Source organism: Propithecus coquereli, unplaced genomic scaffold (genome assembly GCF_000956105.1).
Source record: "Propithecus coquereli isolate 6110/MARCELLA unplaced genomic scaffold, Pcoq_1.0 Scaffold228, whole genome shotgun sequence".
NCBI classification, from domain to species: domain Eukaryota; kingdom Metazoa; phylum Chordata; class Mammalia; order Primates; family Indriidae; genus Propithecus; species Propithecus coquereli.
The window spans coordinates 2,428,971-2,440,983 of NW_012147819.1; the positions used below are offsets into that span (position 1 = coordinate 2,428,971).

The 12,013-nt window shown below is 39.7% G+C and overlaps 1 protein-coding gene across 3 annotated transcripts; it reads right to left on the bottom strand.

Moving 5' to 3' along the window:
* Positions 1-2,756: 2,756 nt before the first annotated feature.
* Positions 2,757-10,608, bottom strand: FGA (fibrinogen alpha chain). 3 transcript variants are annotated; one of them, XM_012645250.1, is made up of 6 exons: positions 10,482-10,608; positions 8,365-8,490; positions 7,706-7,889; positions 6,511-6,656; positions 4,384-5,914; positions 2,757-3,668 (listed from the first exon to the last, which is right to left on the bottom strand). In XM_012645250.1, exons 1-6 carry the CDS (start codon positions 10,533-10,535, stop codon positions 2,959-2,961), a joined length of 2,751 nt encoding a protein of 916 aa, XP_012500704.1. In that variant the 5' UTR covers positions 10,536-10,608; the 3' UTR covers positions 2,757-2,958. The 3 variants fall into 3 exon arrangements, with proteins under 3 accessions (XP_012500704.1, XP_012500703.1, XP_012500702.1); XM_012645249.1 differs by having other exon boundaries at positions 3,332-5,277; positions 5,356-5,914; XM_012645248.1 differs by having other exon boundaries at positions 3,332-5,197; positions 5,237-5,914.
* Between the last annotated feature and the right edge of the window lie 1,405 nt (positions 10,609-12,013).

A 12,013-nucleotide genomic window follows, 5' to 3' on the forward strand; every position in this document is an offset into this window, starting at 1 on the left:
AATTTTTAAGGAAACATTTAAAACTTGTCTGTATTATCTTGGAGTGGGTGAGACATTCTTATGTAGGACAGGACACACTACATAAATGAGCTCTGACCCAAAGGAATTCACAATCTTGTGCAATAACATAACATAAGCATGTTAGAGATAGGGATAGACTACGCTATTTTTGACATATGAACAAAAACTGTGAGGGCCCAGAGGACAATTCAATTCATTCTATGGTGGGCATTGGAAAAAGATTCATAGAAGGGATATTATTTGAGCTGTTTTTAAAGGCAGGAATGGTGTCTTCTGGGTAGCGTATGAAAAGGCACAGAATCATTAAAGGACCTGGTTTTCCAGTACCAGTGAGAAATTCAGTGTCATTGACATGTAGAATGAATAATTGCAGAGGTAGAAAATGGAGCAATTTGTGAAACAGTTTACATGCAGAGCTAAGTTTTAACTTAACGTTGATGTCTTTCTCTTGCTTCAAGCTATTGATGGTAGTTGAAGCTATGGTGATTTTCGGATCAACCCAGGAGAAAGGGCACTCACTGTGGAGTGAGAAAACATGATTTGGCCAAGACTGGGGATTGCAGACCTCAATATCTATCCTCCTGCTCCTCCTTATTAGTAGAATCCTAATTTTAATTAAGATAATCTTGTACCCAGGCTAAAAGTCAACGTCTCAGCCTCTCCTGCAACTAGCTTTATTTATGTGACTAAGTTCTGGCTATTAAGATATATGTGGAGGTACAGGATGGAGCATCCAAGAAAGTTCCTTAAAAGGAGAAGGTACTCCTTTCCCCTTCTGTCTGTCCTCTTTCTTCCAGACTGTCACAGGACATGACGTTTGACCATGAGGTGAACTGGAGGGTGGAAGCCTTTTATTAGGATGAGGCCTTCCTGAAGACTAAGGGGACACAGTCCTGTAGACTTTTCTGTGAACCAAAAATAAGTTTCTGCCTTGTTGAAGCCACATGTGCCAAATCTAATTCTAACTAATACAGACCAGTACGAATGTTATTGTAATGAGAAACCCTTATATTTAAGAAGAAATTACCAGTTCAAAAGACTGCAAAAGAAGGAAGTGATATACCAGAAACCAAGAGAAAAAGACACATCCAAGAGGCAGGATGGGTGCAAAATAGTAGCAGATGTTTAAAAGAGGTCAAGTAAGAGGCTTGCATGCAGCACATTAAATTTAGACTTAGGAAGTTATTATTGACCTGAGGAGAGAAATTTCAAGAGAGTGGTAATTACATGAAAATCAAGAGGACGTGGACTTCTGAGTGAATGAGAATCAGAGAAGCTGAATTAATATTTAATTTCAGAAGAAGGGAAATAGAAAAATAGGTTAAAGATGAGGTAAAATGGAAAAGAGATGTCTCATGTATTTTCTTGTAACCAAACTATGTCCCATTACCATGATTCTGGTAATATTGGCTACTGTTTATTAAATTAAAAGAGGTTTATCTAATCCTTTGATAAGCTCAAAATCTTCAAAATAAATTAGAAACAAATGGCCCTTCCCGTTCACTTTTGTTCTGGGGCTCCATTCTGTTCCTGCATAGTGTGCTCCTCTAAAATAAAATATTTCTAGTCTCAACTCAGAGCCTGCGGAGGCATATGTATGAGTGTGAGTGGGGTGGGAACAGAGGTAGATGGAGTTCCGATGTCTCAAAGAAATGAAGCTTCTTTTAATCCTGAAGAAGTTCTTATCCAATTATCCAGCTATTCAAAGGTGTGTCACTTATTCATATCAAGGATTTTCAGTTCCACATAAGGGAATGCAAGAATATTGGGGTTCATTTGTGATTCATTTGCAAGCTTTTATATTCACCTCCCCTCTGCTCCCCAGGCCCTGGCCCCTAGCTCTAGGCTCCTTCTTCCCTCCCTCCCTCCTTCTGTTCTTTCTTTCTGGGAGAAGGGATGCAGTTTACACTGGGATAGAAGTTATTCAAGTAAAGAAAATGTACAGGATTGCTTGGGATATTGTAATACATGTTAAAAGGAAAATGGCAAGTAGTGCTTACTGGAAATATTGAATAGAAATTAAAAATTGGGGGCCAAGGCCACCAAGATTGAAGATGCCACCTGGATCAAATAAAATATTGACCAATGTAAATATGTTGAATTTATAAAAATAGTATAAGTCATATTTACTGAGCTGCTCTCAAAGTAATGAGTTACTTTTAATAATATCTAGTGTATTACAGAGTACCGTTTATGACTGGTAGAAAAATGAAGCCAAATCAATTCTGGGAGGACTGTTTATCAATGTGTGAATTATATCTGTTTTTGAAATACTTGTAAATATTTAAAAAATTTTAAATGTATTTTTGAAATAAATTGATTAGACCCTAGGAAAAAATTAGGTGTGCACTATGATGTCTTGTGGAAGATGTAAAAAACAGATGTCCATTTCTATTACGAAAGAATGTTTCTCCTGCCTTCCTGGATTTTTTTGCTTGATAACAGAAGAAATGAACACACTTTGTAAATTGTAAATTCTTCTACAAAGGTCAGCCATTGTTCATTTCAGTGGTTTTAACTTAAAATGTTGGTTTAAAACCACTCAGATCAAATGGGGGAAATAACTTTTTTACTTTACAATGGCCATCTATGACTTTGGGTGGTGTGGGAAGAGAAGTTTTCAAACCAATGCCCTTCAAGTTGCAGAGAGGAGCTACCGTCTGACTCCCTTTCCTGAGGTACTGAGTGCCCCTTGGTATATTCTTATAAAAATGTTAAAACCCACAGAGCTATTCAAAGATAAAAAACTCACGTAACTTTATTTTTCAAAGCACTACCACGTCTCAGTTACATTTAGCTACAGTACAAAGAATAATGAAATAGCACCTGGAATTTTTTTAGCAGGTTGTAAAGAATCTTGACTCCTTTACTTTCCTTGTTTTCTCTCCACTTCACTAAACAAAGGAAACAGAATGGTCCCACTCCCACTCCTTCAGCCTATTGGGTCACTAGGGGCCTGATTTTCATGCGAACAACCTTGAGGGAATAATCTGCTCCTCTAAAGGGGACCCAGACCACTCCATTCTCAATCTCATAAGGACTGTTGTCCCTCGGGTCATAGGACCCCCCAGGGTAATAGACGCCATTGAGATTGGCTGCCTGGCAGTTGTTGTACCACCAGCCTCCTCCATAGACTTCCGCACAGTTCTCTTCCCACTGGTCTGCATCCCTGTCAAAGGTGCTGAACTTCATGTTGTTGTGAGAAGTGTACTCTGACCCCTCCTCCACAGAACCTTCAATCAGAGCATCGCCTGCAGTGCCCTCATAGGAAGAGACCTGGAGGACATAGCCATCGGCCTCAGAGCCCACCCGGAAGTGATATTCTGCATAAGCCCCTTTCCCGGCCCAGTCCTCTAATTCAACCCTAAGAACAGAGCCCCTCTGGGTTAGCAAGTGGAGGTAGTCATTGCCTAGCCAGAATTCTCCTTCTCCCTTGTCATTCACGCTGCCGAAACCTCTCTTGTAGTCTTGCCAGGTCCGGTTAAAATTCAGTGATCCATCCATTCTTTGCTGGATCAAAAGCCATCCTCCCAAACTGGTCTCTTGATCGCAATAAACAGAAAAAATCTTACTGGATTCCGGTAGCTTGATATGGAAAATGCCACTTTGGGCACCTGAAGGATGTGTTTGGAGGACATCACCACAGTCTAAAAAAAAAATTAAGCTGGTTGGAAAAAGTTACTCTCATTTAACTTTACAAAGATAGGCCCAGATTAAAGAATGCAAATATTGCTTGCCTGCCTTCCTTCCTTCCTTCCTTCCTTCCTTCCTTCCTTCCTTCCTTCCCTCCATGAGGAAAGAATGCACTTACACTGGGATAGAACTTATTTATACCCGCAAATTGCAAAGGGGATTTTTCTCAGATGGATTTGGAATTTTACTTGCACGTACTGACTAACAGCCAGTAAATAGCAAAGGTAGCTAAGCATCAGTTAGTACCAAATACAACTTGTTTTTAACCTGATCTAAATGTCAACTGAGACACACACTAAAAATATGATTAATCAATTGGGTGACAATTCCAATAGCACACAATTTGAATGGTGAAAGAATTTGATTAAATAAATTCAAAATCTACTTTCAGAAGAATCCATTCATTCATTTAAAATGTATTTATTGAGTGATGACTCTCTGCTCTGTTAAGCATTTGGGAATACAGAGATGAACATGATATAGACAAAGGCCTTGCCCACATGGAACTTACAGTCTACCATGAAAAAACAGACCCAAAACGTATAATTTCAATAAAGTGTAATAGAGAGTTAGGAAAGAAGCACAAGGTGCCATGGGGGCGCTTTGCAAAAACAATTAACTTAGTCTAGGGGGTCAGGGGATGCTTCTCCAAAGGAGAAGTGTGGATACCTCTGGAAGGGCGCGATCTAGCATGGCCTCCCTTGATGCCATGTGCTCCTCTGAGGTCTTCGAGATCGGCTTCGCTTCCCGCCTCATCTGCCATTTTAAAGCTCTTGGTTTCAAATGTGGAGCCTCCTTTGTTGTAAGTTGTGCTAGAGCTTACGAATTGTTTGCTGTGACTTGAAGTTTTACCACTGGAAGGGAATTCAGGTACACCAAAGCGACGAGAGCTGGAGGCCCCTACGTTTGTGAAGATGTCAGATTCTGAGCCCATAGACTCGGTCTTACTGGCAAACCCGTTGAACAGAGTTTCAAGTGAACTCGGGGATGTTTTTCCAGTGAAGGAAGTCTCAAAGAAAGCAGCTTCTTCGGGGTGCCTGCGGCGGAATTCATCCAGGCCACCTACGCCAGTAAAGAAAGGCAACTCTTCCGCATCACCACAGTCAGAACCATCTTCGGAGGTCACCACTTCTTTGGTCACTTCTTTCTGACCATCAGGGCGTGTAACAGTCTTAGTAACAGTTTTATAGCATGAACTACGCTTGGTGGTTGTGCTACCAGAGGTGACCTTCTCATTACCAGTCAGGAGCTCTTTCTCTCCTTTAGAAGTGACCAGTTTACTTGTGTGGTACTCTTTCTTTGTCCCTGGACTTACACTTCCTGACACCTCTTCAAATGTGCCCCAGTCTGGGTTGGTAGGCTTGGTGCCCCCATAGCCTGAGCTATCTGGCCTAAAACTTCCAGATCCAGAGCTCCCAGTGCTCCAATGTCTGCTACTACTGGATCCAGAGCTAGAGCTTCCAGTGCTCCAATGTCCGGTACTGCCAGATCCAGAGCTCTCAGGGTTTCGGTTTCCAGCACTACCTGGTCCAGAGCTGTCAGGGTTCCAATGTCCGGTACTACCTGGTCCAGAGCTGTCAGGGTTTCGGTTTCCAGCACTACCTGGTCCAGAGCTGTCAGGGTTCCAATGTCCGGTACTACCTGGTCCAGAGCTCCCCGGGTTCCAATTTCCGGTACTAACAGATCCAGAGCTCCCAGTGCTCCAATGTCTGCTACTACTGGATCCAGAGCTAGAGCTCCCAGTGCTCCAATGTCCAGTACTGCCAGATCCAGAGCTCTCAGGGTTTCGGTTTCCAGTACTACCTGGTCCAGAGCTCCCAGGGTTCCAATTGCCAGCATTAGCAGGGTTCCTGGGGCCTTCTCGCTCTGATCCTGTTCCATAAGATGCAGAGTCTCCTCGGGCATTCCCATCTCCACCAGGCCTCTCTAGCACCATTCTCATCTGCTGCACTTCAGTTAGTGCCTTCCACTCTGGAGGGGCCTTCTGAAGCTGGCTCTTGAAATTTCCAGGAATCAAGTCTTCAACTGGACTCATTTTTATCAGTGGTAAGTATTGCCTGTCTCCAGAGGGAAGTAAATTTTTGGCAATGACCTGTTCGAGTTGTTTCTGCTGATCTTCATAGTCCTTTAGATCTACCTGATGATTTAAAGCCCTACTGCAAGACCCTTTGCAAGATCGGATCTTAATATCAATGTCCACCTAGACAAAGGGGAGAAAAATAAAGAGAAAATGTCATTATAAATAAATAAACTACATCTACTGAGTCCTGGGTAGTTAATTTATTTTTTGGAAACTGGTTTCATTTTTTCGACTTGGAAACCTACCAATCAATACTCTTTACTTCCTGCTTATCTAGCATCCTCAGTGAAGAAGATATTGAGCAGTGCAAGGCCAACCAGGATAAGCAATGGGTGCTATCTGGATTCATCATAGCCTTAGAATGGATCAAGAGTAAGGTGCTATTGCCTCTGAACCAAAACACTAATTAAGGAATCCTCGGTAAGACTGAGGCCAAAGACTCAGAAGCATGGTGGTGGTATCAAGGGCTTTGGAATTAGACAGAAACAGAACATTTGCTTTTGAAACGTACTATCTATGTGCCCTTAGAAAATGTACTTAATGTCTCTGAACCTTTTTCTTCATCTATAGAGTAGGGAAAATAATGCCTACTTTTGGGAAGATAATGGATATAACACTTTTGTCTGCATATAGTAGACATTCAATGCATGACTATTGCCTTCCTTTTTTCTACTATTCCAAAACAAGGAAATCTGGGGGCAGAGTCACATACTTACCTCCAGCCGTTTCATATCTACCAGCTGAGACCTAACGTTGTTCTGCAGAAGTTGAATTTGCTGTACTTTTTCTATGACTTTGCGCTTCAGGACCTCAATTCTGCTTCTCAGATCTTCTGACACTTGGTTATATGCACTGTCATGGTCTGAAATAGAAAAATATGGACATTGAAGTAGCTGCTGAGTGATTGGCCTGTAACTGCGAGCAAAAAATAAAAAGAAGAAATTTCTTATAAATATTTGCATATTTTATTTTTGGATGGAGTTTGTTACAGTTTAATCTGTGAGTTCCAAACCTATTAGGCATTCGACAGTGACATGTCCCCCAGTCATCCATGGATGTCAGTGAAGATGTCCTACTAGTAACTATTAATCCCAATAAAACAAAGAAGAAATTTCTTTGGAATCGTAAAGGTATAATGAGGAGTTAAAATAATTGTTTGATCTCATTCCAATTATTATATCATATTTTCAATCAAGGGACTTGAACATATTGTTGGATTTTCTTACTGCAGAATTTTTCTTCCCATCTATAGATTTGAAAATTGTTCTTAAGCTTTTTTTGGTCAACAGGATCATTTGCTTGCCAGCTAATGTGTTATTGACGTTAAATTAGTCAAATGTCTTCTGAAGGCAGAAAGAGTGAAAGCATGGATTTAGGAACTGAGGCCTCCGTAGGCTTGCTGCCCATGCCCAGAGTGAGTGCAATGTTTCCTGGCCCTCAGGAGTCCCCTATAAGAAAGATGTAGCATGACCCTATATTTTAAATGTAAAAATCTTTGTAATTAGCTCAATGGAATCTGGGGGCTGCATCCTAGCTTTATGTCTTTGAGCAAGTCCTTTGACCTCTCAGGTTCCTCCTCCGTAAGACAGAAACAAAAATATCAACTCAAAGGGTCAGGCCCATCTTATTTTCAGTATATACTCTCAAAAAGAACAAACTTAAATTCTTGTATTCAATCTAAAATTCTGACTTACCTTATGACCTTAAGGAATCTAAGCTAATCTTTCATTTTACTTTGTAAAAATAACAAAAACAAGCCCCTCCTTAAAGTTCAGGGATATTATGGAGGCATGTGTTTCTACACTAAGTACTTTGGAAGAAAACTGCAGCAGTTATAAGCAGACATCATACTTATTCAGGATTTTTGTTGTTTTCGCTATAAAGTCAAAGCACTAAATATGTAATACTTACTATTGGCTGTGGCGAAGTCCCCTCTCAAAATTTCCATTATATTTCTGGTCACTGAGTTAGAATCCTTATTGTTCTTCTGATAATCAAATAGTGAGTTTCTGAGCTTGTTTATTCTGTTTGTAAAATCTTGATTGACTTCATCAATCAACCCTTTCATCCTGCAGCCGGAAGGGCATTTGTAGTTCTGAAAGAAAAAGGGAAAATTACAGTAAGGCTCTACCTCTTTGATCCAGAACAATTTTACAGGTTTCCATGTATTGCCCATTGCTTCTTGACCCATCTCTTCAGATCGTCTACTGGCTTAAAAGTAGTTAAGAGGACTAGTTAGAGGTCATAGAGAAATTCTGGAATGAGGGTCCACTTAACCATGGATCAGATCCCAGGAAATTGAGGCCACAGTACTCAGGGTCCTGGTACTTGCCTGAGCATATAACTAAAGTCCAATCTGTTTGTCCTGCTAAGGATCCAGAGTTGGGGAGGTAATTAAACCATGCTCTTGGGATTAGGTTCCTTTTCATTTGTCATGTTTTATTTGACATGAAAGGAGCTTTTGGATTATTTCCTATCGGGGAAAGTTTCTGTGACCACCCAGGTCAGCCTGTGAGCCCCTCTACCACCACAAGCAAGGAACCTCCTGCTCCCCAAGGCCTCCTACTCACCCAGTCTTCATCAGAGCAGAAGGGCCAGTCTGCATCTCTGCAGCCAGAAGGATGTTTTTCCACCACTCTTGGGCCACGCACGCCTCCTCCCTCAGCTAAAAATTCACTTTCACCGGTATCTGCAGCCTTTAAAGATTCATTCACACACACAAAAGAGAGCAACAGCAACATTAGCCAGAAGGGAAAGAGACACTGGCATGCCTACAAGTCCCAAGGAAGAGAAGGCGTTCTCTTAGGGATTAGGGGCACCAGCCTCAGGGCCTCCACAAGCTTTGGGTTTCTTATCTTCAGGTGCAAATCCTAAAACCTATTTTATGGAGTTGTTATGAGAATTAAAGGAGGTAAGGTGTACAAATTTCTTAACTGTGTTTGACACTAAGTAAGCATTTGACAAATGTTAGTTTTAAAAGATCCATTATAAAAGGAAAATTACTTGAGTCAACAAAATTAGTTAAATTTTACCTTTCCATTTTTACTAATGACTGAGAATAGAAAGATAATTGAAAAATTTAAAAACAGTTGTTTCTCCTGTAATTCCTGCTTCAGTAGGAAAAGAACTACACTATCTTGATTTAAAGTTCCTCTCTCCTTCAAGTTTCTACCATAATCTTTAGAGAAGGATTTCTAATTTTGATAAGCATTTACCAAGGACACAAATATGGCCAATTCAGATTTGGAGAAGGTTTTTAGTTTATTCATTCATGCAATAATTTCTTATTATTTGAAATGAAAAAGACATAAACTGAAAACAAAAATAATGGTCATCCTGTACTTAGAAATACAGATTTTAAACATTTCTCTTGGGAACCAGAATGTGAAATGGAATATAAAACAATTCTTTCAACAAGACTTTGTACCCTAATAAATAAAGATGACTTCTAGGTTTTAACTATTTTTATTTTAAACCACCAACTTACAAGGGTTTTGCTGTGACTGCGTTAAAATCTGGGACAGTTTATGCTTGTAATTAGTTAACATTTGCAGTCTCATTCTTATTTTTTAAAAAACACCCAAATAATAATAATACTAATTCAGGGAATCAAGAACAATTTATTTAAAGGAGGAAGTGCAATTTTTTTGTCCAAGAAATATAATAATAAATTCAAACATATTTCAGAATAAAGTGGTACAACAATAAAAACAGGCAAAAACTGATTATGCCAATAAGGGAAACAGGAGAAATAATTGAAACCTATGCATTATTCAAAATATGGCCTTGGCAAATGATTTTAGTTTTATTTCCCACAAAAATTATATTTATTATTTTACAACAAGAGAGAGAATTAAGTTAGAAAATTCTTTTTAGTTTTTTCTGTTTACTGCCTGTTATTAGGCTTTATGAGTGGTGAAGGGCAAGAAATAAATTGCAATAATTTACATCCTGGATAGCTAACCAGGAAGTAGCTGAGTTTCTTGAACATATTTGTCATAATTTTATAAGATTGGAGAGTTTCAGAAGCCTTGTTGAATGAAGTTTCTCTTCTTTTATATATGTGTCTAAAGTTAATTTTAAAAAGTATTGCAATATTTTGAAGGTTTCTTAAAATAATACAATTACTTCCAAAAATCATATTGTTTTATCAACTCATCTCTTCTGATTTTGCAAAGATGTTTCCAAATATAACTCCTTTGCTTTTTCTTTTGTCTTGAAAGAAACACAAAAACAGCCTTTCAGAAAAACTGTACTAAAAACCAAACTTTCTGCTTATTATGGACAAATAGCAAGAAATCAAGAATTAGAGAAAAAAATGTTACCATAGAATGTTTTGTTGCATTAACTAGCATTAGAATGCCCTAAGACTTTATAACCTCAAAGATGGCAAAGATTTCTTGCCCTTTAAACAGCAACAGCAGCTACAGCAATGCCTAGGACTGAACGACAGATGTTAAGCCTCCCCTGTGAATTGGATACTTTAGCCCATCTAAGATCTTCCCCTTGGGGTCGTATTACCGTGTACTTTTGAGGTGTCCAGCCCATCCAGGCTCTTGCCTCCAAGGCTTGGAGTTTATGAGGCTGAGAGTGTGTCGGGACATAGAATAGGTAGACTCAGACCCCCAAGCTCTTTCTGGAATAACAGCACAGAGAAAGCAAAAAGAGAAAATAAAAGGAACCATACCCATGCTGTGCCCACCACACTCAGGACCAGGCAGACGATCCTCATCGAAAACATCTTTTCTGAGGGTGGGGCTGGCTCACGGAGAGCCCTCCAGCTGAAAGAAAGGATTGACTCCAGTCCTAGCTCCCATCCATTTAAATCTGCTAGAGGTTCAGTTAATCATTACCTTTGTCCTGCTCAGACCCGTCAATGCTCGCTTTCCATCCTTTGTCCCTTCTACAGTGTTGGTGTCCCAGAAATTCTTGCTCAATCCTCCTCAGCTTGTTTGCTTCCGATAAGCTGTTGCAAAGGTAGCATTTGATTCCCCAGCCAGCAGTTAGGGGAAGATCCCACATTCCAGGAACAGGGTGACTTTGAGAACGAAAAGGGCAATCTAGGAGGACATACCCGTATTTCCACACTTGAAGGAATATGGAGAGTGAGGCCTTCTGTAAGCTTATGTTGAACAGTTTATTTTTCTCTGCCCAAAATGGTTAAGATAGCAGCCCCTGGAGTCGAGCATCCTGGGTTCATAATCCCAGCCACACCACTTTCCAGCTCTGTGCTCTCGGACAAGTTACTTTCCCTCTTTATGCCTCAGTTTCCTCATTTAAAAATAAGGATAATGATAACCACCGTGTGTGTTCTTATGAAGAATAAGAATATTTGAAATGAAAAAGACATAAACTGAAAACAAAAATAATAGTCACTGACTTGACAACTTTTTCTGAACATCTTGTAGTTAGAAATACAGATTTTAAACATTTCTCTTGGGAACCAGAATGTGAAATGGAATATAAAACAATCCTTTCAACAAGGCTTATTTATAAAGCCTTTGGAGCAGTGACTGTCACATAGTAAGCATTAAGTGCTACGAATTATTGGGGAGCATAAAGTGCCATGAAAGATACTGTTCTTTTCTGTTTCTGTGCGTTTGGACATGACAATTTACTTTCTCCATTCTTCATCTCCATGTCAAATTTCTCCTTGGCTCAGTGGAACTACCATAGGCTCCAGCAATGTCGCTTCTGAGTATACATACAAAGGAAATGAGGTCAGGATCTAGAAGAAAGATCTGCACTCCCATGTTCTTTGCAGCACTATTCACAGTAGCCAAGATAAGGAAACAGCCTAAATGTCCCTCAGTGGATAAGTAGATCAAGAAAATGTGGTGTGTATATATTATACACACACACACACACACACACACACACACACTCTCACACACACACACACACACTCTCTCTCACACACACACACACACACACACACACAACATACAATGGAATATTATTCAGCCTCAACAAAGAAGGAAATCCTGCCATTTGCGGCAACATGAATGAACCTGGAGAACATTATTTTAAGTGAAATAAGCCAGACTTGTAAGTTTCAGTCATGCAAGATAAGTTCTGGAGACCTCCGTACAGCATAATGACTATAGTTAACAATATTGTATTGTATATTTGGAATTTGCTAAGAGAGTAGATGCTAAGTTTTCTCACTACACAAAAGAAGGTAACTATATGAGGTGATATATATGCTAATTAGCTTGA